This window comes from Thunnus albacares, chromosome 19, assembly GCF_914725855.1.
Source record: "Thunnus albacares chromosome 19, fThuAlb1.1, whole genome shotgun sequence".
NCBI classification, from domain to species: domain Eukaryota; kingdom Metazoa; phylum Chordata; class Actinopteri; order Scombriformes; family Scombridae; genus Thunnus; species Thunnus albacares.
Window position 1 is genome coordinate 4,182,048 of NC_058124.1, and position 25,941 is coordinate 4,207,988.

At 40.5% G+C, this 25,941-nt stretch overlaps 1 protein-coding gene across 3 annotated transcripts in view; it reads left to right on the plus strand.

Annotated features, from left to right (window-relative positions):
• ptprua (protein tyrosine phosphatase receptor type Ua) overlaps nucleotides 1-25,941 on the plus strand; it is a 207,531-nt gene that overhangs the window by 123,044 nt on the left and 58,546 nt on the right. For all 3 annotated transcript variants that reach the window (XM_044335633.1, XM_044335634.1, XM_044335635.1), the window contains 5 exons: nucleotides 10,278-10,598; nucleotides 16,685-16,794; nucleotides 20,576-20,777; nucleotides 22,560-22,662; nucleotides 24,537-24,816. In XM_044335633.1, the coding sequence (XP_044191568.1) occupies nucleotides 10,278-10,598; nucleotides 16,685-16,794; nucleotides 20,576-20,777; nucleotides 22,560-22,662; nucleotides 24,537-24,816 (1,016 nt within the window). The remainder of the gene's footprint in view (nucleotides 1-10,277; nucleotides 10,599-16,684; nucleotides 16,795-20,575; nucleotides 20,778-22,559; nucleotides 22,663-24,536; nucleotides 24,817-25,941) is intronic.

Consider the following 25,941-nt stretch of genomic DNA (forward strand, 5'->3'; position numbering starts at 1 on the left):
CTACAAATTGAGAGAAACAGAAATGAATATCATACTGTGTCATGAACAAGAAATAATGATATGTGTTGTGTACACTGAAGCCATGGATTTTGTTTGGAACAAACTGCCATTCCTCTACTCACAGATTAGCACTAGTAGTATGCTTACTGCATAATGAGAAAACATTGAATTGGCCACATTATGACCCCCAGTGACATGACTGTTAATGATAGTTACAGTACATTTTAGGTGAAGCATATGATTGAATCAGTTGTGTGGGAGGACATGAGGTGACCACATAGTTGGAATAGGTGTAAACATTGTTGACCTAGTTTGCTTTAAGCATACTGAGGTACCTTTCAGTGTTCTTGCGTTGGTTACATGATTCCACCACTGGGGGACGCCAAAGTCATTTTCTCAAATTCCACACATAGTCACTTTAAGGATTACAGGCCTTTACACACTGGGGACGTGACAAATAAAGGACACGAAACGGTGGAATACTCCCTGCGGATATTTCACATCAAAACTATTCATACCGGCAGCGATACGAATTTGCGACAGACACGTGAATTTGCGACAGCTCATTCTTCAGAAAAAATGATGAATTCAACATCATCCAGTGATACTCCGCACTCAACAAAAGAAGAGGAGATTTTGGGTACATCGCATTTTACAAGGTAGAGAAAGAGAAGGAGAATTCCACTGCCTCATACAGGAGCTGAAGCTCTACCACAGCCAGTTCAGGACATATTTTAGGATGTCGGTGGGACAGTTTGAGGTCCTTCTGGGGATGCTAGCGCCGCATCTTAGGAGGCAGAGGACCAACTACCAGGATCCTATTGACCTAGAGCCTCATCTGGCTGTCTGAGGTAAGTTGTTGTATAGCCTAAGCTACTAAAGAGTAGGTTTTGAATACAATACTATCTATCTATCTATCTATCTATCTATCTATCTATCTATCTCACACTCACACATACTCATGTCCCTATTTATATCATCCTCTTTTTAATTAGACAGTCATTACAAATAGAGCATGGTCCACCCAGGCCTGTAATTTTGTCAATTGATTTTCACTATCTTGTCTATTTTTTTTAAAAGTTATTAATCTCTGTTCATATTTAGGCTACATTAAGGCTATATTAGCTTATAGGTTATGTGAATGCCCTGCCGGGCTTGAATTTGTCCATGATCACTGGCTTATCAGGCTTGCAGACCTATATATAATTTGCCAAAATGTGGATACATTGTAAACTTGGTATGTTGTTTGACTGCGAAATTGATAGTCCAGCAGGTGGCAGTAGTAGACAAACTATTGACTACAGGCTACAGCAGTTAACCAAGAAGGGGCATGATCGATAAGCAAGAGTCTGTCTACTACTGCCACCTACTGGACTATTATTTTAGCAGTCTAGCAGCAGACTGTGAGTGTAAACAGTATACCAACATCATGTCAAATTATTTACCACAAGAATACAAACAATGTATCAACAGAATGTTATGAATGTATACCTCTATATATAGAGGTAGACATAGATTATTATTATTTATTTTTATTATTGATAGATAGTGCAGTCAAAAAATGATATCAACTAATTCAAAAATTCATAGCCTACTGGCACCAATGTGGATCAAATTGTTTTTTTTAGTTTTTGTTTATTTGGCAAAGACTAACCCTTCTCCTCCCACCTCCCCCAGATTCCCCGGGGCTGGGGATTCTTTCACAACCATCGCCTCCAGTTTCTGTTTTAGTGTGCTAACTGTGGCTAATTTGGTGAAAGACACCTATGATGTCATCCAGGCACAAATGGGCGAAACCCACATGCCAGTCCAACGGAGGAGCACTGGAGGAACATCGCCAGGAGGTTCCAGGAAAAATGGAATTTCCCAAATTTTATCGGTGTACTTAATAGGAAGCATGTTGTATTTCAGGCACCAGCTAATTCTGGCTCCTGTTTTTATAATTACAAGGGCATCTTTTCTGTGGTTCTTCTCACTCTGGTGGATGCAGACTACCAGTTTCTGGCTATTGACGTGGGAGGTTCCAGCAGCAGCAGTGATGGAGGCATCTTTGCCAACTCCTCTCTGGGGCAAGCCCTTCAAGCTGGTGCTTTAATATACCAACACCATGCCCACTTCCCTCAGCACCCAAGTTTGGAGCGGTGCCATTTGTGATAGTGGCGGATGAGGCTTTCCCAATGAAAACCTTTCTCCTCCGTCCCTATCCTTGGAAGCGTCTGCCAGAGGATCTCCGGGTATTGAACTACTGCCTCTTCAGAGCCTGACACATTGCTGAGAATGTTTTTGTGATTCTCAGCCAGTGATGGAGAGTGTATGAACGCCGGTTTTAAGTTTCTCCTGACACAGCTGACAGCATCATCAGAGCCACCTGCATGCTGACAAACTACCTCTGTGATGCAGATGGGAACCACAGTGGTGATATAGAGGATGAAGGTGCTGATGATGTGTACAGCTGTGCACTGGGTGCTATTAGGAGTCTTCGAGGGAACAGAGCATCAGCTGAGGCACTGAAGGTGCAGGATATGTTCCACCAGTATTTCACCTCTCCTGCTGGCCAAGTCCTATGGCAATATGACCATATGCACCATGGCCTCTCTTAACTGCTCTACTGTGCAGACTTTTCCTTTAGTCCTTTTGAAGTTAAGTTTTTAAGTTATACATGTATAATTTGTAATAAATTCCATGTTTAATTACTCAAGATTAAATTAAACTTTGAGTGTTTCAAATAAATACAATAAATATACCCAATGCCTTGTTAAATTATTATTCATAATATTGATGAAATATCTAGGGTTCAAAGACTGGAAAGTAAACTCAGCAGGCAAAAAATTACAAAAGGAGAAAAAGTTACCTCAATGTTGCAGTGAAAGGAAAAACATTTATTTACTGCACATGTGAAACTGGACAGGTAAATAATGTGCATAAGGCACAGAGCCTTATATTGTATTTGAATATGCACATTGTTAAACAACATCAAGGTTAACTGTTTCTCCTTTGTTTGTCAAATATTTATTTACAACAGAGTTTCTAGGTTGCCCTTCAACTGCAAAAATGACATGATGCTAAAGTAAATGTATCATATGATAAATATTGTTGTACATGTATTATACACACACACATACACACACACACACACACACACACACACACATATATATATATATATGTGTGTGTGTGTGTGTGTGTGTGTGTGTAGTTTATGCATATATATACACAAACAGATCACAGCTGTACATAAGGTGAGCTGACATGTGGCTGTATGAAGCTCCAAACTCAGCCTCATGGAGCATCTCCTGCATCCTAACATCATATCATGGCTGGAGCCAGGCTCATGAGAAACAAATGGACATCATCTCTCTCCTCTCACTCCCTGGCATGCTGCTGCTCCTTTGCCTCTTTCATCTCCAAATACTGCTCTAGGAAATCCCTGCTCTTCCTTTTGGGTGCCTTAGCAGTAGACTGTGGAGCTGCAGCAGCTGCAGTTGTAGTCATCTCTCCCTCATTCTCCTCTGACTGCTCTTGCCCTGCCTCCTCCTGCTCCTTGTCCTGCTCTGGGCAGTCTAGATCAGTGGTCCTCAAAACCTTTTCACATCCAGGACCCCTAAACTGATACAAATTAGACCACAGACCCCATTTGATAAGATTTTGTCCCAAGGTCCCCTATCTGATAAGATTTTTGCTTTTAGATGCTTTAGATGTTTTACAGAGAGTATATGAAACTCATGACCAAATTAGCCATACATTCTGTCATTGCGTTACTCATGGATGGAATTATAGTGAAAATAAACTATTCCCCTTTTTGCAGGGGACCCCCTAGATTGCCGTATACCCTGTCAAAAAAAATCTGATAAGTCATCCCATGTCAAATTAATGGACCCCGTCTACGCCAATGTCACACTTATGGAATGTTATGCCCTATAGTTATATGTTGAATTAGTTTTATTGTATTTAACTGGATATCTGCTCAGTTGTCCTCCTTCTCCTTTGACTGTAGACCACAGCTTTATAAACTTGGAAAAACTAAGACCATAGCTACCTCCTGAAAGCTGTTGACGTCTCAAAGAAAGGCAGCTGTGTAATTCCACCTGCTCTTTTGTTTCCCTCCTGACCTGGTCTCTTTTTCCTCCATTTTCTTCCTGACATATGTGTCCCTGAGGTTCTTCCAGAGTCTCTTAGTATTTTCAACTAAAATTATAAACAGTATGTTTAATACAATACTAAAACATATCATGTCAGCCATCAAACACAAAGTAGTAAGTCAAATAATGCCTGAAATATGACACTGGAGCATTCAGATAAAGCCTAAATGTGTAGCACCCAGGTAAAAAGCTGCACAGAGTGCCTCCCATATTTGATTAATATGACGTTAACGTTAGCCAGCTAGGTTACATTAGCCAAACCCGCTATGACACTGTTGCCTTGCTACCAACTCTACCACACCCAAAAGTAAACTACCTAAGCTACTCAATATCCTGATAGCCTAATTGTTCGGCGATACTCCTCTAGATGTCTTTGAATTCATTGTCTTTATAATATTTGCGTCCTTTGTCATAAGTACAGTATTTCCTTAGGAAATGAGGACATGAGGGCCGTTCTGCACAACCTGATTGGTTGATGCCTTTATTCGCAGTGTGAATGCTCAGAAAAATCGACCTCATTCCAAAAAATAAGACTAGGTCAAAACCTAGTATATTGCTGGACCTTGTATGAAACGCTAGAGGGCTTTTAATTTGCATCGCCTGGTTAACTTCATATATTGCATTCGTAAATGTATTTGTTATAGTGCTTTTATTTTATTTACCATGAACACTGAAGTGCTTTATTTTGAAAAGACACCAGATGCATGTAACGTGTGGAAATTGACAGTGAGATGATGCACCTCTCTTCTCAAATAGGTGTTATTTGGATAAACTGACCACATACTGGGAATATAAATGGTAAATTTCTCACCTGAAAAATATTAAAACTTCATAAAGTGACATATTAACAATCCTACAGCAAAAATTACAACAGCTTAATCAACTCCATTGCTATCGCTTGGTGCGAAATGCATTCTGGGATACTTGGTTTCAGCAGCCAATGGTGTAACTTCATCAGTCAGTCAGTCAGTCAGTCAGTGAGTTACTCAGTGACAGACAGATGTGGTTAGAGGGCTGGCCACACTGTTGCAGTCCAGCAAAAAATTACATTGCTTTTTCACCACATAATAATCGCATTCTGTGTGAAAGTACTCATGACAAAAACAACAGTTCGAAATAATATATTGATGTGCAAATTAATCGCATGAAAAAAACAACCCTGGTGTGTGAAGGCCTTAACTCCACAACAGATTTTAGAAGGAGCGACTACACCCACCATCACAGCTGGGTGTGGTCAGGTGTTGTACTTGTGACCATACCCAGCAGTGATGTAGCGTGGTCAGTAGTGCCACGCCACATCACTGTTGCACAGGGTTTGGGAAAATCATGTTGTCACCACTAGATGGCAGAGCAATCCAGATGATTAGACTGGGTGTAGTCATTAGGATTATTTCAGTTTGATAAAACTTTGATGTTAATTTTGTAGTTTTGGACATAATTACTGTAAGAAATAATCACTCTGCACTATTATCTAAGTTAATTGAAATCTCGAAATGCAATGGCACTAAAGACATTTCGCAGGACCAGAAACACAGTGTAATATTTGGTTTATACCTCCAAATTAATGGTAATTCAGCTAAACTGTTGGGTTTTTTTTACAACCTGTGTGATTGTCTGACTGCTCACAATTCTTGCCCTTTGGACTTTGCTTTAGTGATGCGCCGTGTTCCCAGATCGGAGCAGTAGCTCTGTTGAGCACAATGCCATCATAAATTATATTAAACTATGGCCAAAGCTACCAATTAAGATCCAAGTTACAATAAACCAGTACTAGAATTATCCTTGAAGTACCTGAAAAAACTGAATGGTTTCACCTCCAGAGACCCAGTCACACTCAGGTAACTGCAGCAGCATTCTTTTAAATGCAAGGTGGTGTGTGACTTTGCAAACAAGTCATTTTGGCAGCATACTAAATTCTGCCTGATTTCATGCAGAGCATAAAGCAACTGTTTTACATCAGTTTGTAGTTGGGATGATATTAAGATGATATTAAGTTAATTCAATTGTGTTGGCTGTCATCTTATAATAAGAGATGGTTCAGTTTCAGGCTGTGCATCATAACATGAGTTTCTACTACATTTACTGTACATTTCAAAAGTCTTCCCAGTAGTTTAAAGATTCTGGACCAGAGAAGATGCATACTGGGAAAGATGTTCACTCCCCTAAATAACAAAAACAGGTCAAGAATAATTGAAAGTTGAGTTCTTTTTGCTAGGTCACCTACTACTCCTACACACTTTGAGAGCCACTACAGCAGAGGTTATTATTGATCAGGTTATACTGTCATGAAGCTGCAGAGCATCAACAAAATTTGAATGTTGGAGATTCAATTTCAAGATATTGATACCTGTCAGCAGTCAAAGCCCCATGTTGTTTCAATGGTTAATATGAGGGTGTGCACTGCTCGTCCATCATAATTCCAACATAGCTCCTGGCGGGAGGGACAGGACTCAGTTGCAGCTCACTGAGGGAGCTGTTAAAGATGAGTATGATGAGACGAAATGTAGAAACCCATAGGGACTCTACCTCATTCATCTTTCTCTCCCCCCCCCGCTCATCTCTTGTCCGGCCTCCCTCCTTCACTCCCTCTGCCTCCGGCTAATCCCTCTGATTAGGCTAATCAAGCTGAATGTCAGTTTGGGGCAGGACCGGTGGAGGACTGGCGGGTGGAGAGGACAGGACAGAGCTGCTGCGGTGCTGCTGTAATGATGAGTAATGGTGCCTCAAGCTGAAACCGAACATTCAATCAGTGAGCCTATGGCACTAGACCTGTTTTTAGTAGGATCAGACTGCTATAGTGGGCTGATGTTGTTATAGAGGACTAGTTCAAAACCTAGTATGTGGCTGGAACGTGTATGAAATGCTAGAGGGTTGCTGGGCTTTGACTGAAGCCAATTTGACATTGAGCCTTTCTCAATACCAAGTACGCAAAGTTTGGACTTGTGTACTTGCTAGTTCAGACTTGGCAAGTTTGACTTGGGAATACAAACTTCCGAGGATGGAAGGATGCCGTACAACATATTATACACGTTAGAAAATAATTGCTGAAAACATGTGACAAGACTGTGAACTATGCAGTACTGAATTGTGGAGTTAAATCATTGAACTGTTTTTCACCACTTTTGTGTTCAGGGGTTTTTGGGCAGGCCTGAAATGGTGGCTCGACAACGCACTGGAGCCATACTTAGCATTACCCCTCCCCTAACACTATATAAAACTAGCTTACCTTATAAAAATGCACAATTTAAAATAGGCCTTGTTTGTAGGTGTAGGACAAGCAATATGGATGATATTATAACAGTAAAGTAAATTTAGGAGCCACTGTTTAATTCGGTGCATATCTTGTAGGTAAATGTGAACTTATGTCAGTAAAACTGTAACTTAATGATTAGTTAACAAGCGATCCATCACCATTGATCGTTATCATTGGAGTTTGGTGTTAACGTTACTCATTTCTCTGCTGAGAAGTTCAGCTGGGGTGTGGTTTTGGCGCCTTCAGTGGACACGCCCCCAGTGGACACACCCACAGTGTTTCAAAGCAAAGAATACTGCTTATTTTTTTCATGATTTTAAAACCTAATTTTATATACTTGGTGATTTTTTTTAATCATTCAAATTTGGAAGGGTGGTTAATTACACATTTTCTGTGGTGTGACAAACTCCCCCACCCCACCCCCCCCCCCCACATATTTATAATTGCTTTACATAAACTTTAAAAAAAGTGACATTTTAACAGTCCTACAGCAAATATTACAACAGCTGTTAGCCTGGCTTAAAATCTCCGCCATTGCCACTGGTTGGTGCGAAATGCATTCTGGGATACTTGGCTGTCCCAAGCTTTGGCCGTGTTAGGCCGACCAATTCTCTAGCCTCATCACTCAGTTACTCACACAGTCAGTCAGTGACAGACATTCACGTTTATAGGGCTCGAAAAATCTAATATCAATGACATGGCAGGTATGATACAATTGTTTAAAATTACATTTTTACTGCATAAATGTTTAATACTATTCCATGGCAAGGTTTTAGCTTTTATCAGTATCAGCTGTCAAAACACAAATCAGCCCAACTCATGTCTGTGTTTCACCCTTTTGGGAAGAGCAAACATCTTTCAAATCAGCAAGGACACTACGGATATTTCCTTCTCCGTCTTGCCTCCGTCCCCTGAGAACTGATGTCTCCTTCTTGACATTGCTTAATTGATCTGTGGAGCAGCTTCTGATCTATGTTTAGTGAAGCAGTACGGCTGTGGCTATTGCTTCCCCTGTCTATCCCCCCAGCAGTCTGCAGCTCTGCATTGCCAGGGCATGCCATGCTGGGGGGATTGCTCTCCTCTTGGTTTATCTCTGAGCAGTACACTTGGAGATCCAGGCCAGGCTACAGGACAGAAATAAACCCTGTGTGCTTGAAACTGGACATTTTGCATGACAGGGACATGGAGACCTGCAATCACAACGTTCATACATGACAGCAGTAATTAAGATTCATCCGTTCACATATGATTCTCTGCCAGAGCTGTGCACTGGTCTTATCCTGAACCCAGTTCATGTTAGGACAGAAGTGGTATGTGTAAAGCTGTGTAGTAAGGTACTTCTTTAGGCAGTTTTATTTCATTGTTTCACCCCTCTATGACATCCTTGTGCAAGTAAAATCAGCTGCAACTGTTGGAGTCTCATTTCCCCCATCAGTATTCCTCTTTAAGCTGTACTGGGTAAGATTTTTAGGTAAAAATATACTTGTCTTGTCAACATAAATCATAAATTGTGCTGCAAGAGAAAACAGTATCTCATCCCCTCCAACTAGAGACAATCAGAGATGGTTTTACCATCTATCTATCCATTTTCTTTTGTTCAACATCCATAGTTGCAGCAAAGTAGCCAGCCATCCGTCTCCCCAGTCACGTCCTCATTGGGGATCCAAAGGCATTTTCAGGCTGGATGGGATATTTGGTCCCTCCAGCATGCCCTGGGTGTGCCCTTGGGTTCTTCCCAATTGGACAGACCTAGAATACCTCCACAGGGAAGCATCCAAGAGGCATTCTGATTAGAAGTCCAAACCACCTCAATACGTTCCAGCTTTGGTTACTCCATAATCCCTCTGGATTTAAGGAAATCCTCATCCTCATGCTGTCTGTCAGGATGACGGTGTGATACCCTAAAAAAGATACTAGCTGTGGTTGCTTGTATCTGTGAACTCATTCTTTTGGTCAAAGCTCATGACTGTAGAGGACAATTGGAGTGTAAATTGAGGGGGTAAATCCCCCTCAACAGGCCTGTGCAGCACATACCTAAATGCAGAAATCGCACCAATCCACTTATCAATCTCATGCTCCATATTACTTAAATTCTGAATCACCCCAAGCTCCATCTAGTGGGTCAACGACTCCCTCCCTCAACTTCAGACTAGGAATTTGTATCACGTCTGCCTTAATCAAAGATGTAAGAGGTGTTTTTTTCAAGTTTGTTGATGGTTATATGGTTCATTTTTGAAAGCACATATTTTCGTGTAAAAAAATTTAAAAAATACTTCAAAATTAAAGCAGCACTAATCAATATTTTTATATTAACAATGGATTAAATAACTATATTTAATGTGAGAGGGCTCATTTGTAGAGATGACCCCAAAGACAATTATCACAAACTCTGCAGTTCTACAGTTCTTTTAGGTCTTTATTTTGGTTTTAGGACCTGCAACTGTATTATTTTAGTTCACTCTCTTGTTGGTTCTCTCTCATCAACATCATTTCCAGCGGGAGCAGTAAGCTGTTTAATTAATGTTTCTAATCGTTGTGTGTTATAATCATAATGTCATAGACTATATACTGTATAATAACTTGCACATAGAAGTTATTTGTGGGCCTTGGGAACAGCATGTGTGACAATAATATCAACTCAGGGTCTAATTACTAGCTTTATGGGATTATTCAAACACATCTCATGACCCTCGTCAGTCAATGGAATACACTGTTTATAATGTGATATAACCAATGTGGCTTGTGTATTACAACACAAGAGATTGTCATTTTGTGACAAGTAAACCTTCAGGAAACACATTTTCTTAAAATGTTCTTACAATATTGCTTACACTCTTCACAATGTGCACTTAATTGATATGATTTCTACTTACTGTCCCTCTCAGAGCCCATGCGTGCCTTGCGGGGTCTTACAGCTGCAGAGATCCAGCCCCGACAGCTGGCCCTTCAGTGGGAGCCCCTGGGCTACAACCTCACCCGCTGTCACACCTACACCCTGTCCCTGTGCTACCGCTACTCCATGCCAACAGGGGGCAGCGGGGGGAACAACGCCACCGTCAGAGAGTGCCTGTCCGTGGATCGCAACACTTCTCACTTCACCCTCAGAGACCTGCCACCCTTCCGCTCGGTCCACGTCCGGCTAGCACTGGCCAACCCAGAGGGCAAAAAGGAGAGCAGAGAGGTCACCTTCCAGACCGAAGAAGACAGTGAGTTGATTTTACTGAGTCAACAGCAGGACCAAAACATACAAGGATTTACTAGAATAAAGTATGCAGTTGTTACCTCTGTGCAACTGGAACATCATTATGGAGAACAGTAATGTTGTTTATGTATGCAATTAGGCTCTTTATTGTCATAGTTACTCAGCTCTGGCCTCAGAACTTCTTGAATTTTTAGTTTTCTGTGCATGCTCCTTTATGCTCAGATAATTGTTGTGCACTGCTTACACAAATCCATACCTTTAGTCATCCAGTACCAGCGAAAAAACACAAATATTGACTCACAAAATAAGCTGGATCAGTGTAACTAAATGGAAGATTAGCCTTTTAAATGGAGACCAGTAGAACATTAATCAGCTAAGCCAAGACCGGTAGCAGAATGGTAAAATGATTTTGTTTATCTTTGTATTAAAGGGCAGGTCCATTACTTATTTATTTATTTATTTATTTTTGAGATTTTTATATCATTCTGTAGCTTCCTAGTAGTGTTCCATATGTATTCAAAGCCGAAAATTCAAATTTTGGTCAAAGTACGTTTAGTTTAGCGTCAAAATGCCATTTTTTCCAAAGACTTCCAAAAGCTTTTTCCCATGTCACCTGACATAGGTTTCTGCATGATGATGTTGCTACATATAAACCAATATAAACCCCCTAGCCCACCTAGCCAGTAGCCACGGAGACAGACTGAGCATTCAGTGTTCCTGCTGCTCCGCTAAATGTGCTAACAGACACACAGACAGAGCAGTCACTGTTGCTGCTGCTCAAAGTTTAAAAAATAAACTCTGAGCTCTCCTCCTGCCAGTAAATCGGTCCAGATCAGAGCAGAATCCGTTGTGACTTGCAAGTGTTATTTGTCCTGAAGCTCCGGCTCTTCTCCCAGCTTCTCTCCTCCAGAGCTCCGGGCACTCAGCAGCTGTCTGTCCCTCCACTCTGTCTGGTGCATTTATAAACATCTCACACACTCAGACTCAGCACTGTGACATCGCTTATAGGATATATCTGGACAATTTTTCATGCTCTAACATACAGCAAGTGAATATGTTAGGAAGACACTGTCAGCGAACGGGGGGGGGGGGGTCATCAGTGCTCTAACCCACATCACTGCTTTCTGCTAACGGCTGAGTGGGCGTTTCTATATGAAAAGCCTGGGAAAAAAATGCAGATTGAGTCGTCCTTTAATATTTTCCTGTGTACATCAGCAGATTAGACATATTCTAATGCAAATTCCCAGAGAGTGGAAGTAGAGAAGGTCAACTGCTTATTGTTATGTAGAATAAGCAAGACTTTTCAATGTAATTGAATGCCACTCAGGGACATTCTTGACCCTGTGGAGAAAGTGAAAGGAAATGACAACTATGATATGAATTTGGTGGCATTTATTTTATTGGTTTTCAATGCAAAATGCATTGTGGTGTCTTCTGAAAATGCAATATAATTTTACATTCAGTTTTACAGAAATAAATATATCAAGCATATGGAAAAACAGACAGTACTGTTAATAATCTAGACCTACACATTGCTGTCTTGCAGGCAGGGGGAAATGAACTCACACAAATGGAATAACATACAGGATGTAGGCATAGGCGTATATGCAGCACCGGACAAAAGTTTGGACACACTGTCCCATAGTTAAAACACATTAAAAAAAAAGAACAAAAAAACAAGCTGTGATTGTTTTTTTTCTCTCACTTTACTTGATATTTTGAATGTCAGCACAAATAGAAAGTTTTGCTTTTTGAGCCACTGAATGCCAGTCTGACAGTCTGACAGTCCCCAATCCCCCTGTCACAAGGAGAGCTGCCATCACCCTCACAACTACAGTAATAGAGCTGCAGCCGGTGACAGTTCCTCTTGCCTGTTTCCTGTAGGGCTCAACAATCAAACACTGGTGTAGGGCTTTGCTTATGCCGTATCTCTGCTGCTTGGAGGAAGCAGATTTGGCTGTCAGGATTCATGGATACAGCAGGATTTTCTTCTAGTGTGCTTTGCCTACCTCAGCTTCAGTTTCTGAGGTAGAGGCAGACAGACAACCAAAAGAAGTTTGATATTTCAGGATGGTAGCATTCAATAATTCAGTTTTTTGTCACAGCTAACACACAAACAGAATCCCTTTTCAGACATAGAAAGTCACAAGTTGTTCATTTTTTAATCTTGTGTATGTACAGTGGCATGAAGCTAATTTCAGACCAGTCCCCCTGAAGGGATTGAGAGAATTAAAGGAACTGTAGTATGAGAGTCCTTCGTTACAACACAAAACAGAAGATTAAAGAAATACAATAGAACAGTTAAACAAAAAATGGTACCATTTGTAACAATGTGAAAGAGCAAAAAGAAAAGACGCAAAAAGGCTGGCATCTCTTTGTAGAAGATAATTCTAGTTTATTCCAACTTGGGTCTCATTTTTGTAGTTTTGCCCATCATTTCTATCTGTAATAATGCCATTGTACTCTCCAAGTTAGTTGCTGAGATCTGAGAACATAGCAACATCAGAAGTTGGAAAAGGCAAGAAATGCCAGCAGTGAGACACTCATACTGGCTGTAAACAAACCTACAGTTTAGCCAATTTTTTCTGCAAGGGAAATGAAGGAGAGCAGTAATATTTACCCAAAATGTCTGTTGTAAACACAAATCAAAGTTTACAGAAGTACAGACCAGAACTTATTTCTGCTCCTGGTTCAACTTTGACCCACCATCAAGGCTGGATTGCGAACTGGGCAGCACAGGCAACTGCCTCGGGGTCCCAGACTTCCAGGGACTCCAAAAACCCCCGGAGCCTTAGTTGTTTTTTTGTAATTTGATTAATTGATAATTTGCTAGGGAATTTGTGCTATTACAGTACAATCTTTTGGCCCTGTCTTTAAGACCGGCTTTGTGTCACAATCTAGTTTTAAAGCTCCAAAAACAGTTTCAAATCTTATTCCTGTCATATAGGCATGACTAATAAAAACTTTGAGAAAAAAAATCCTTAAGTATTATTTATTAAGATTCAAACTCAGTGGTGTGTTTTGATCATTTTGCTGACAGTGGCTTGGCTACATAAGCAAACAACCACACAGCTGTCATCCAATTAGTGCATGGAAGTACGTGACATCACCTTTTTCCAGGGTAAAAACAACAAAGAACAGGAATCATGAAAGTGTTATTTGTAAAAATAATAAAAACAATAGCACCATCAATAAAGCAGTAAATAAAATAAAGCAATAAAATATAAAACACACTAATAAAACATAACTAGAAAAAGTTAAAACAATAAAACAAATGGTGTGGGAAAGGTAAGATAGAAGGATCACAGGAAGGCTAGACTATAAAAGTAAGTTTTCAAAAGAGACTTAAATGAAGAGATAGACTTTGCCATCCTAATCTCCTCTGGAGGGTTGTTCCAAAGTCTGTGGGCCCTAATGGCAAACGCTCTGTCACCTTTGTTTTTTAGTCAGGATTTATCTCACCAGGAGAGCAGCATTTGAGGACCTCAGGGCCTTTGACGGCACATTGGGAGTTAAAAGGTCAAAAATATAGCTTGGGGCCAAACCTTTGCGGGCTTTAAGAGTGAGAAGTCAAATTTTAAAATCAATTCTAAAACTAATAGGCAGCCAGTGCAAAGAAGAAAAGATAGGTATAATGTGCACTTGTTTTCTGGTACCTGGTAAAATCCTGGCAGCTGCATTTTGGATTAAGTGTAGAGAAGAGAGAGAGTTTTGCTGCAGATTGAGAAAAGAGAGATGCAATAATCTAGCTGCGATGAAATAAAAGCATGGACTGTTGCAGACCGAAGTTGACTGTTTCAAGGTGTTTGGTAGGCAGAAATGGATTAATTTTAGAGATTTTCCCAAGTTGAAAAAAGCATAACTGTATGACGGATTTGATATGGCTGTTCAAAGTGAGCTTGTTGTCAATTAAAACACCAAGGTTTCTAAACTGCAGAGTAATAAGATGAGGGTATAAACCTAGTAAGTTTGCAATTTGAGTGTTGGAGGAGTTAGTGCCAAATAGAAGTATCTCAGTCTTTTTTGAGTTAAGTTGGAGGAAATAAGACAGTTTAGAAGTGAAAAAATTTAATTGAAGGTACTGGGGTCACAGCTGAGGTAAACCTGGGTATCATATGCATAAAAATGGAAACTGATGTTGTGTGATCTTATGAGATGTCCCAAATGCAACATGTAAATGGTGAACAGAATTGGGCCAAGTACCAAACCCTGAGGAACCCCACAATGCATTCAGACAGTGGTGAAATGTGACTATTAAAGCTGGGCGCTAATAGTCATCTAAGTGAGGTTAGTTCCATCTAAGTGAGGTAAACAAGAACAGGCATAATAATCATTTTAACCTTTGGGGTCTTCTCTATACCTAAAACAAAGATAACAACTGGAAATATAAAACTGGCCACCCAGAATATATATTATTATTGTCAGTGGATATCAAAACAGCCTTTGTCTCTCTCAGGCCTGGCGCCAGGATAAAGTGATGAGGATGGTCTTTATGAACCCATAATAACTTTTAAGATGTAACAGGAGCATTACCAAACAAACAACATGACAAGGGAGCCTTGAATTAAGACATGACAAACATAACTACAGTATGTGCGGTGAGCTAAGCTACAAGCAAGATAGCTCCAGCCTTCAGGAAGGCCTATGGGGATGATTTTTGGTCCCACCCATTATAAATCGAAATGTGATTGGTTAAGACAACAACAAAAACTTCTGATTGGATAACTCTATTTTCATGATTTAAGACAATAACTCTTTCATTTCTGCAGAAAATGAGGCTAAAAATTAGAATTAGAAGAGAATAATGAAGCAGATTTCTACTGTGTGTCTGTTGTGTGCACTGCATTTATAGGAACTTTGAGATGGAGTAGTGTTAACTGGGACTGGATGGCAAATTATGTGCCTTGTGGCCCCATAACAGCTTAATGCCACCATGCCTACCATACTTAGAATACTTTCTCTGTGGAATAAGGGATTATTTTCTGCATCTCAGGTGCACTTGCTTTCTGTTTTACCTCCAAATAAAGTGGATAAAATTATCTGGATATAAATAAATAAACTGATTGGTGTTTTTGCCCCATTGAACTTTACTGTGGCAATCTTGCAATTAATTTACTACATATAATGCAAGTATTGGCTTAAACTATGAAAAAAGCCCAAATTGTAGTAATCTGGAATTGACCTTCAAATGTGAGAAAACATGTAACACTGTTAGAAAATCCTATTAGAAATCCTGAAATCATGCTTTTTTTACTTCAGTAGACCTTGAATTCAGGTTGTTATTCTGCTTGTATTCATTTCTTGTATCTTCCGGAATGTTCCTACATTGTATAGTGGAAATATGACTCACCAAAATAGATGTAGCCAGGTTTATTAGGTTTATTTTGGAATCACCTAAAAAGGTGAGCAACTGCCTCTCATCATCCATCCCAACTTCAATCACTTATTATAGAGACAGAGAACGTAGTCCCTAGTACTTCAGAGCCTATTTGAAGAACATTTTTTCACTTCCCTGCACAAAACTCTCAGATGTAGTTACATATTATTTAAGATTACAATCTCAGCTTTAGATATCTTTGAATTCTCATTTTGTGTTTCCACCAAGTGTTACCATGGAGCACTAGAAACAACAGTCCACACATGTGGACAATTGTTTCTTCTCAGAACTTAGTAAACTGTCCAGCCATCAAAAAACTAGGCATACTCATTTAAGAAGATGCATCTCATTAAGCCCAAAAATGCAGAGAGGTACTCAGACAGTTCACAGGTTGGATTACTTTGCTGTTTTTCTGTCAGTAAGGTGCTAAAGAAGAAAAATCAACTGTCATCCTTTAAGACATGGTGCTCTGTTATCAGACAGTAGAAGGCAGAATCTCAATTCATCCTGAGGGCTGGTCCACAGTTTCCTTTCATCACCTCCCCTCTGCTCTATCTCTGTTCCCTTTTTCCATCCTCCTCCATCCCTCTCTGTGCCTTCTTGCTTTGTCAAGGGTGTTTTTACCCCCTGGCATGCCTGTGCAAGAGTCCATTAACTTGAGACCTGAGTGGAGTGTTTGTTTCAGAAAAGGTTATTTTTCTCTCCTGCTATAGTTCCTGGCGGCATCGCTCCGGAGTCCCTGACCTTCACCCCGCTCGATGACATGATCTTCCTCAAGTGGGAGGAGCCCGTGGAGCCCAACGGTCTCATCACGCAGTATGAGGTGGGATACCTTGTTAGCCACACAAAGAAAAAAAATCAACAACCCACAACATTACAGCTGCCTTCACATCACACACTAATCCTTTCCAGGTGTAGGATGTAATTTTCCCCTTGCCTATATCTGTTTTGTTCATCCTCCTTCAATATAATGACTCAAATCAAGGAAAAGTCTCCTCTGCATGCTTTAAAGAATGCACTGCTCCCCCTCTTTGATTTCCCCCAGGCTTGTTTTTTTCTGTTTCTTGCCCAAACGCTGGTAGCACACATGAGCCTGAGCCACTATAGCAGGGAGGACCCACTTTTCACAGTTCATGGGATTTACTGTACATGTTCATATGGTAATGAAGCTGAGGCACAGACTTCAGGCTGTAATTACATGGGGGACAACCATTCTAATTACTTATTTGCCGAAGAGATGGCTCCACAAGGGGGCAACTTTAAATGTTTCTAATTAATTATTGATGGCCCCATATCAACCGCAGACCTTTGTAGCATGGGCTTTAGAGCTTTTATCTGTAAGTAAATGTGAAGACCCACTATGGCTCAACACATGGTAGCCTGATGGGGAGAGAAACTAGTTTTCATTCACAGGCACAGGCTTGCAGAGTAAGGAACGAAGCATAGAAATAAGTGGTGCTGTAACTTTGCTCCGCATACAGATGAGGTGCCCTTGCCCCTAACCTCCAAACTTTTACTGCTCGGGATGTACAATAGAGCCCAAACAATACTGGAGTTTTGAGGCTGATGCCAATGTCAGTGTTTGATAGTCAAAACCCAGCAAACAAGTTCATACAGTTCATACAACACACAACACTAACTCCTGACATTTTCCATTGCTGTTGAATCATCGTTGAACCGCTAAGAACTCCACTCCATTTCAACCAAGTCCAATGAACCCTAAACCTTGAAGAAGACCATAAAACCTCCATTGTTTGCTTTTAAATTCTCACCAGTGACCTTTGTTTTTGCTGCATGGGTATTGTTTTCATACTGGAGGAAAACTGGTTATCTCTTGTTCAATAAGCTGTCCATGAAAACAAGACCTCATGCTAGCATCTCTAATTACCACTGGCCAGTAATCACAATGACTTGACACTGACATTCTCCCCTGTGTGAACAACATTATGAGTTCAACAGTGTCCCATTCTGATACCTTATATGTGTAGTTTAGTGACTGTTTTTTTTCTTGATTTTACCAAAATGTAGAGTACTTTACAGCTCCGATGACCCATAATATCATATTGGGTATCTTTTGGTGTCTCCAAATAGCCTTTCTGAGTGTCTGCCTAGACAAAACCTTAGAAAAAAACAATGTAGAATGCTCAGTTTTACTGTTATTGTCACTATATTTGGAAAATGATGTGTCCAGCCGTGTGGTAATGGTTCCACTGCAACAAGTCCCTCAAATTAAACAATAAAACATGTTGCCGGTCCATGCTCTCCAGACGACATACAGAGGCATTTTCTGATCTGATGCCACTATCAGCAGCCTGATGACCTTCATCGACATAGTTACAATAATAATAACTTGGTTACAGTTAGGAAACGACTTCTGGTGTGGTTGAAAGAAGCGAACATTTAAATGGGAAATGGGAAACAGTGAGCTTATGTGTTATTCTGATGTTTTGCTGACCCATCCATCAACCCCAGCCTCCCTCTGCAGACTTTGTCACTTCATAATAAATTGCTCTCAACGGACAAGAATCATAATTGCTATGGCTGCTAGAGTGCTTTGTCACAGAAATATGTGGTTTTTAGCCATTTGCTGAAACGACAGATGCTCTCATTTTTCATGGGAGGTCTCTTCCATTGTGTTTATATGCTGACCAGGCAAAGCTATTGACACATACTGTATGTCCATTCATTTGAATTATATATGTGTATATATATATATATATATATATATATATGTGTGTGTGTGTGTCTATATATAAAGCTAAAAAATCCCATACAGTTTTACCATGTTTGTGCTTCTGTAGCTTTAGTATCATATACCCCAAAACAATATGTCTATTCTAGCTAAAATTTGTTATTAATATCTGCAGATATATCAGTTGAGCTCTAATGTTCAATACAAAAAAAGGACTTTGTCAACACCACATAAAAGAGTTGACTTCACCTTATATCCCATAAAACCTGTGTGGAAAGGGAGATGATATATATAAGATATATGATAATGCAAAGGGAACAGTGAAAATACAAGAAAAAGCAAGAGCAATCCTCTTGTTCCCATCAAGTTGTTTCCTGTAGTCCCCTTATGGGTTTATCAATAAAGAAATGTCACCTTGTACTGACATCCATCCATTCATCTACTTCCAGCGGCTCACAACAAGGCAAGATGCTCTCAGAACCTCTTGAACAAGACTGTCCATTGTAACTGTCAGGAGTGAAGATTCTGAGTTGACTCGAGAGTTTAAGTCTATTATCTTTAAAAATCAAGCAAATTATGCTGAAGGTCATGTAGTCTGCAAGTAGAAAGGAAACACATACACATCACAGGGAGAACAACCTGAACAACCATGCCAACCTGAACGTAAAGTGTTAACATGAAAATGGCTACAGACAGGCCACCAAAATGATGAATGGACAGTTTTACAACCAGCCTGGTTGATTTCCTAAGCTGTATAAATCATGATTTGCAGCCTTAAACACATTCATCAAACTGCAACAAAAAAAAACCAAACATGATGCTGGTCATCATTCATACTTGTCATCAGTAGTTGTTCTCTCTCTGGTTTTACTTTATTAACTAATCCAGAAAACGGTGTAAAATCAGGCCAACAGCATGGCAGAACAAGGATATGACATAGAGTACCTGAGTCTGATTATCAGTGGCTAACTGCAGCTTTAAGATTTATTAGATCTGCGCTGTGAGATGACATCTTTTCGAAGTAGTCCTAAGATTAATTGAGAGGTGTTTCTCTTGAGAGAGCCTTTATGCCATCTAAATTCAATCTCTCAGGTAATGTGAATAACAAGCTACAGGCTTTGTGAGGCATATCACAGATATTGTATCTACTCCACAGGTTAATAGAGTAAGCATTATTTTGACCTTGAGACTGGTACATGTTGGGGAATACTTACAATGACCTAATTTGATGCTCTCCAGAACAACAAGTATAAGTGTTTTCTGATCTGATGCCAGTATCGGCAGCCTCATGACCTTTGAAATTTTGATATTTTCTATAAAGTGAATAGCTGGTAATTGTTTCTTTTTGCTAACCATGGTGTTGGTCATTCAGGTCAGTTGGTTGGTTGGTCAGTCTACCAGTTTAGGTCAGACTGAAATTTTCCGAACAACTACTGGATGGATTGCCATGCCAAATTGGGTAAAGCCATTCATAGTCCCCAAAGCATGAATCCTGCTTACTTCGGTGGACCTGACTTGAGTGCCATCATGATGTTGACGTTTGTTAACCTGACGCACCAGATGGTTTGTTACACAGAACCATCTGAGAAGTTGTCCTTGGAAACTGTTTGGAAAAGGGCAGGCACTTTCAAAAAAATACTTGGCAGGTGATTGAATGAACCATCTGTCTATCACCATCTTATCTTGCAAGGCAGCTGGATTTGCAAGATCACGCAAGAATCCTCATAGGAGGCTGATTGATCCAAACCACAAGTGGCTAATTATGCTAATTCATAACAAAGATGGTGGACATGGTAAACATTATACCTGCTTAACATTAGGATGTTAGCATTGTCTTTGTGAGAGTTGCTAGCATTGCTGTAGACTCTTAGTCCTGTTTTTAATTCAGTGGCATCTTTTTCCCTGCTCACAGATCAGCTACCAGAGTATTGAGTCATCTGACCCAGGCATTAATGTACCAGGTCCCCGCCGTACAGTGTCCAAGCTGAGGAACGAGACCTACCACATGTTCTCTGGCCTGCATCCTGGAACCACATACCTGGTGTCAGTCCGCGCCCGAACCGCCAAGGGGTTTGGCCAGACGGCTCTTACCGAGATCACCACCAACATCTCTGGTGAGGCTTTAATGACTGCTTTACCTGTGCTGGCTGGGGCCATTGTACTATGTGTTTGTGTGCAAGTAGGTGAAGGGGTTGGGGTACAGTGAGATAAGTCAGATAAGTAATAGCTCTTGAATGGTAGACTCCATGAATGATGCAATATAATTAGAAGATGATAATGCTGAATTTATCGTAACAACACTGCTTAAAGGAAAAAAAGCCTTATTTTTCCCAACAAAAAGTGTGTTCCTCTCAAAGCGTTTGTTGACAATAGCAAAAAAGTCTAAGTAATTCCCTCCTTTTGAAGAGCTTTTGATTAAATTATGCATATACTTTTAAATCATAGAAATTATCTTAGCCACACAGCTTTCAGCTGTGTATTGCCATCATTTGATGGAATAACAGCAGGCCCGAATTATATTGAACCATAAATGTTCAGCTTGAATGGCTTTACATGAAAACAGTTTTGTTCAGGCAACATCACCGTAAACTGAATCTGTGTTTACCATTCAAAGGCAACACAGCAGCCTAGAAATTAGAGAAGCAGTGTTTGTGAGTGAAATGGTTGTTGGTATGGATCTGTGGGGAATGTGGAACAGTTTTCTCCATCACTGTCTATATATATTGTTTCATTTGTTGGTTTGTTTTTCCCACCCAAACCACACTCTTTCACTAACCTTAAATTACTTTTTGTGCCAAACCATAGAGTTGGCCCAATTCTGAATTCGAGAGTTAGTTTTTCTTTGTCCTCCAAGGCACCTGTTGGCTTCAGATTTGTGAACAAACTCAGCAAATCAAACACCATTTCTATGTGGTTAAGCAAAACAACCTCTGACTAAAATACTTTATAGGTCTCACTTGATCTAAAAACAATGAATTTAACCAGAAAAGTTAATCTCTGGAGTCCTTTGTTTGTCGTGACCCCGCACTGTAAATAATGCCGCCTGCTCTCCATCCTTCCCTATTATCTGTACATGCTCCATCTGGTTTATAGGGTGGCCTGCGTGGGCTCACAGCTGTCAGCGTATACAATTCAACCTACAGTATCACATGCTTTCTCCCTGTGGGAAGCAAGCTCATGCACCGATTTGGTAGCAAGCATGAATGTGTAATGTAGCACTATTAGTCTTTTCCTTAATTCATGCTGGATTTAACGATCTAACATGCACTGGCTGAAACACTCCCCAACACCGCTATGTATAACACAGACCTCAGCTGTCGTGTGCATGTGTGTGTGTTTGCGCCTGGGTTTTGGATGACAGGTTACACAAGCAGATTTTTACAACAAGCATTAATTCCATGCCTCAGAAGCAGAAAGGTTTCCACTTCCATTCTCAAGCCCTTTTTTGTTTCAGCTTATCTGTTTTACCAGGATAGCCATTTGCTTCGCTACATACTCGAGTTAATTCACTCCATGTAGTAAACAGTGATGCGAACACTCAACCTCATCGTCCCCAGAGCTTTGCTGAGGCTGTGCAGCTTTGAGATCTGTCCTAATTATATTATAAGGGCCCCTTGTTTTTTCTGTAGTTGGCTGCTGTTTCTAGTCATCATCAGTCAATGGCACTGTGTGGGAGGCCTCCACACACCACTGTACAGTCCACTGGGGACATGCACAGATAATGAATAAAGCTAACGCGCTGAATCTTTTCATGTAGGTGTGGACAAATTACTAAAAATATGCAAGCAGAAGTACATGCCTTTTTAAACTCTAAACTTTGCAAAAACATATTTGATCTTTCTCAGGAAAATGCAAAAACTGAATGCTTTCTCTTGCTCTCCCCTCCATCTCTGCAGCCCCTGTGTTCGACTATGAAGACATCCCCTCTCCACTTAGTGAGTCGGAGAGCACCATCACTGTGCTGCTGCGCCCTGCGCTGGGGAGAGGGGCTCCTGTCAGGTACAACAAATACACGTTTCACTCCTACGCCAGCATTCATTCAGCGCCCCTCCGCATTGTGATATTTATAGCTGCAGTCAAAAAGAGCTCGCGAGAGCACCAGGAAATAGTTCTTTAGGAGCACAGCAGGTACCATTTTAAGTGCAATGCAAAAATTTTCTGTTTATACTTTTGTTTATCTAAGCTGAAGTGGTTCTTCATGATGGTTTTGTAAAGAATGTATGAAATATTTCAAATGTTATCTATTTGAATGTTTGCACAGCATTACATCAGAAAGAGGTGACCATTACCTCTCCTTCCATCCTGAAACCTGATTCACCGTGTCAGACAGCTCTGGAAAGACACCACATGTCAGCCAATCATATCTTGGCTGGTTGATAGCTGTGTCACTGTAACGAGTGCCACACTCCAATTTCAGTCAGGAAAACAGGGCTGAGAGAGATGGAAGCACTCAGCTTTGAGGTGAAACTGAGAAAGAGAATGCAATCCTTCGAGGAAGAGTGAATTTCTCCGGGTCAAACGTAACGATGCAAATAGAAATTTGTATTGGTTCTGTCAGAGACAAACAAAAAAAGACCACTCTTTAAGGTCAGCCATGAATACTGAAGTCTCCGGAGAGCCGTGACATGTGGCAGCAAGTTAGACAAACAGTGCATTACAGTGTATTTTGTTAAGGAAGTTTCAGTTTATAATGTTCGGTGCCACAATACATTGACATTGCAACCTTTTAGTATATATATTTTATGGCATATAGCATATACACTACATATACAGGTATATGATTATATGTTTACTTTTTATTTTACAAAAAAACTCTTGATTTTGGCAATACTTTTAGAAATTGCAATTTTGCATCAAATAAAGGCACTGGATTGATTGAATGTGATGATGAAGTGGTTTCTTCATTTTCTTCAGTTTCATGTTTAAAACCGCTGTTGATGCTTCCATAAAACAAAACCAAATTTCAAGTGCAGCTCTTCATTTGCAGAGGGAAAAAATTACTAATTAAAATCACTTTTTAAAGGGAAATCATGATTTCATACAACATTGTGCTCAAGTTAATTGCTAAGATCTGGGAACACGGTGACATTGCTAAACAGAAACATGAGGGGTCAGATGATCACACAGGCTGTAAACAAACCTCCAGGTTAGCTGAACTTCATTTAAAAGATAAAATGAAGGTAAACTTATTACACATCCAACCATCCAGCTTACAGAACCACTTCCTGGTTCAACTTTGACCTACTGTACTACCCACTGTAGTTGTGCCCTTACAGTTTTCCAACTTTACTGGTGCACTCGCTTTCAGCTTTACCGTCAAATAAAGTGGTTTAGATGACCCGGCTACACTGTTGGTTCTTTATAGCCTGTCTGATCTTTTGACTGCTTGCGTTATTTTTCTTTCCAGATCAGAGAGTTTAAAGTTATAACTGTTAGAAATGCTTGCCAAAACTTAGAGAGGAAGTTTTAATAAACCAGGATTTGTCTTTGATTGTGTCAATGGGTGAAAGAAAGCAACAAAACACACATACTGGAAGAGTTTGAAGGTTCATTCCTGACCTTGGATTCAGTAGTTTGACATGACCCAAAGTCCACTTTTTTCTGAGCTTTCAACTGTATCATCATTAGTGGATGCAGTTTGCCCAGCTGTCATGGAGATGGCTCACAACGTGGTCATGTGATGACAACTGAGCAAACTCCATCTGTTTATGAAGTGGTTTAACGCAAGGAAAACCTAGTAAGTGGACCTTGAGCTGAAATTTTGTCAGATATTAATGTGACTGTATGCTAAATACTAACAGTAATTAGTTTTGATTAAGGAGTATGTCGTACTGTTTTGGAGTACTAAGCCCCGCACTGCCTCCCCCCTCCAGTGCCTACCAGGTGGTGGTGGTGGAAGAGGACGGGTCCCGTCAGGTGAGGCGGAGGGAGCTCGGTGCCGTCGACTGTTTCCCCACACCAAACTCCTACAACGAGGCCCAGGCCAAAGGAGTTCCACATTACTACACAGCCGAGCTTGCTCCCAGCAGTCTGCCCGAGGCCACACCCTTCACCGTGGGCGACAACCACACCTACAACGGCTACTGGAACAGTCCTCTCGATCCCACCAAGAACTACCTCATCTACTTCCAGGCCACCAGCAACTTCAGAGGGGTAAGAGCTATTAAGGCGCCTGACAAGGCTTTTATTTCTGGAGCTCAGACATGCTGCTTTTATGTTTCAGCAACCTTGACAGTCAATTTAGATTTGTGTCGAGCAAGTCAGAAGGCAGTATGCTGGAGGCACTTCAAGAGGGGAAGAAATCCTCTGCATAAACAAGGCGTTGTTTATTGCCAAATAGAATGATGTATGTTTTGCATTTTTTAGGATGGCTTTGGGTCGATTGTTTCCCACTGGTAAATCTTGGACTTGTTAATGTTGCACAGTTTCTCAATGAAACAAAAGAGGAAACCATTTTTGCCCCTAAAATCCCTCAAAACAATCAGACGAGCAAACGGGCCAAATGAATCTTAACAGCTTTTAGAAGATAATTACTTGCACAATAGAATGGGTTCTCCTGCATTTTCTGTAAGCATCCAGTCGTCAGATTTCATTTCAAATTTGTCTCATATTCAAGCTCTTTAAAAATTTTAAGAATCTTTTTTTCTTCAGGGGAAAATCAAACACTGCCTCTGAGGTGTATAAATATCTGAAAAAGAACTCTATGAGCAACTGGGAAAGTGACTGGAGCGTGAATAAGGAATATGCTGGCCAGTGTGCACAGAGGCAGTGAAAGTAAACGCTGTTTTAAATCATTAAGCCCATATGGAGCTTACTGTATGCATGCCTGCCTGCAGCTTCTCATCCAGATATCAGTATCTGACTTCTCAGAGGATGCAGCCGGTTTCCTCTGGGTGCTGCTGGGTGGGCTTCCAGAGCCGTAAAACAACAATCAGCCTTGGGTCCAGGTCAGGACCAATATACTTAAATCTATGCCCTTTGATCTGTATCAGCAGTGAGATTTTCCCATCACGCACCGCCATTTGTGATGATTCTCCCGTAAGACCAAATTAAAAGCTCTGCTGGCACCACAGCGCTGAGACAGAAATCAGCAAACATAACAAACTGAATATTATAATTCATGTTTCTTGTTTTTGTCCTGCAAACATTTCTTTCCACTTCAAGCACTGATTCTGTACTCCCTAAGCAGCCCATCTCTCCTGAAATACAACTATAGTTTAGAAAATAGATTGGAAATGAAAATAAGTACCAGTACTCCCCTTATTCACATATTCACAT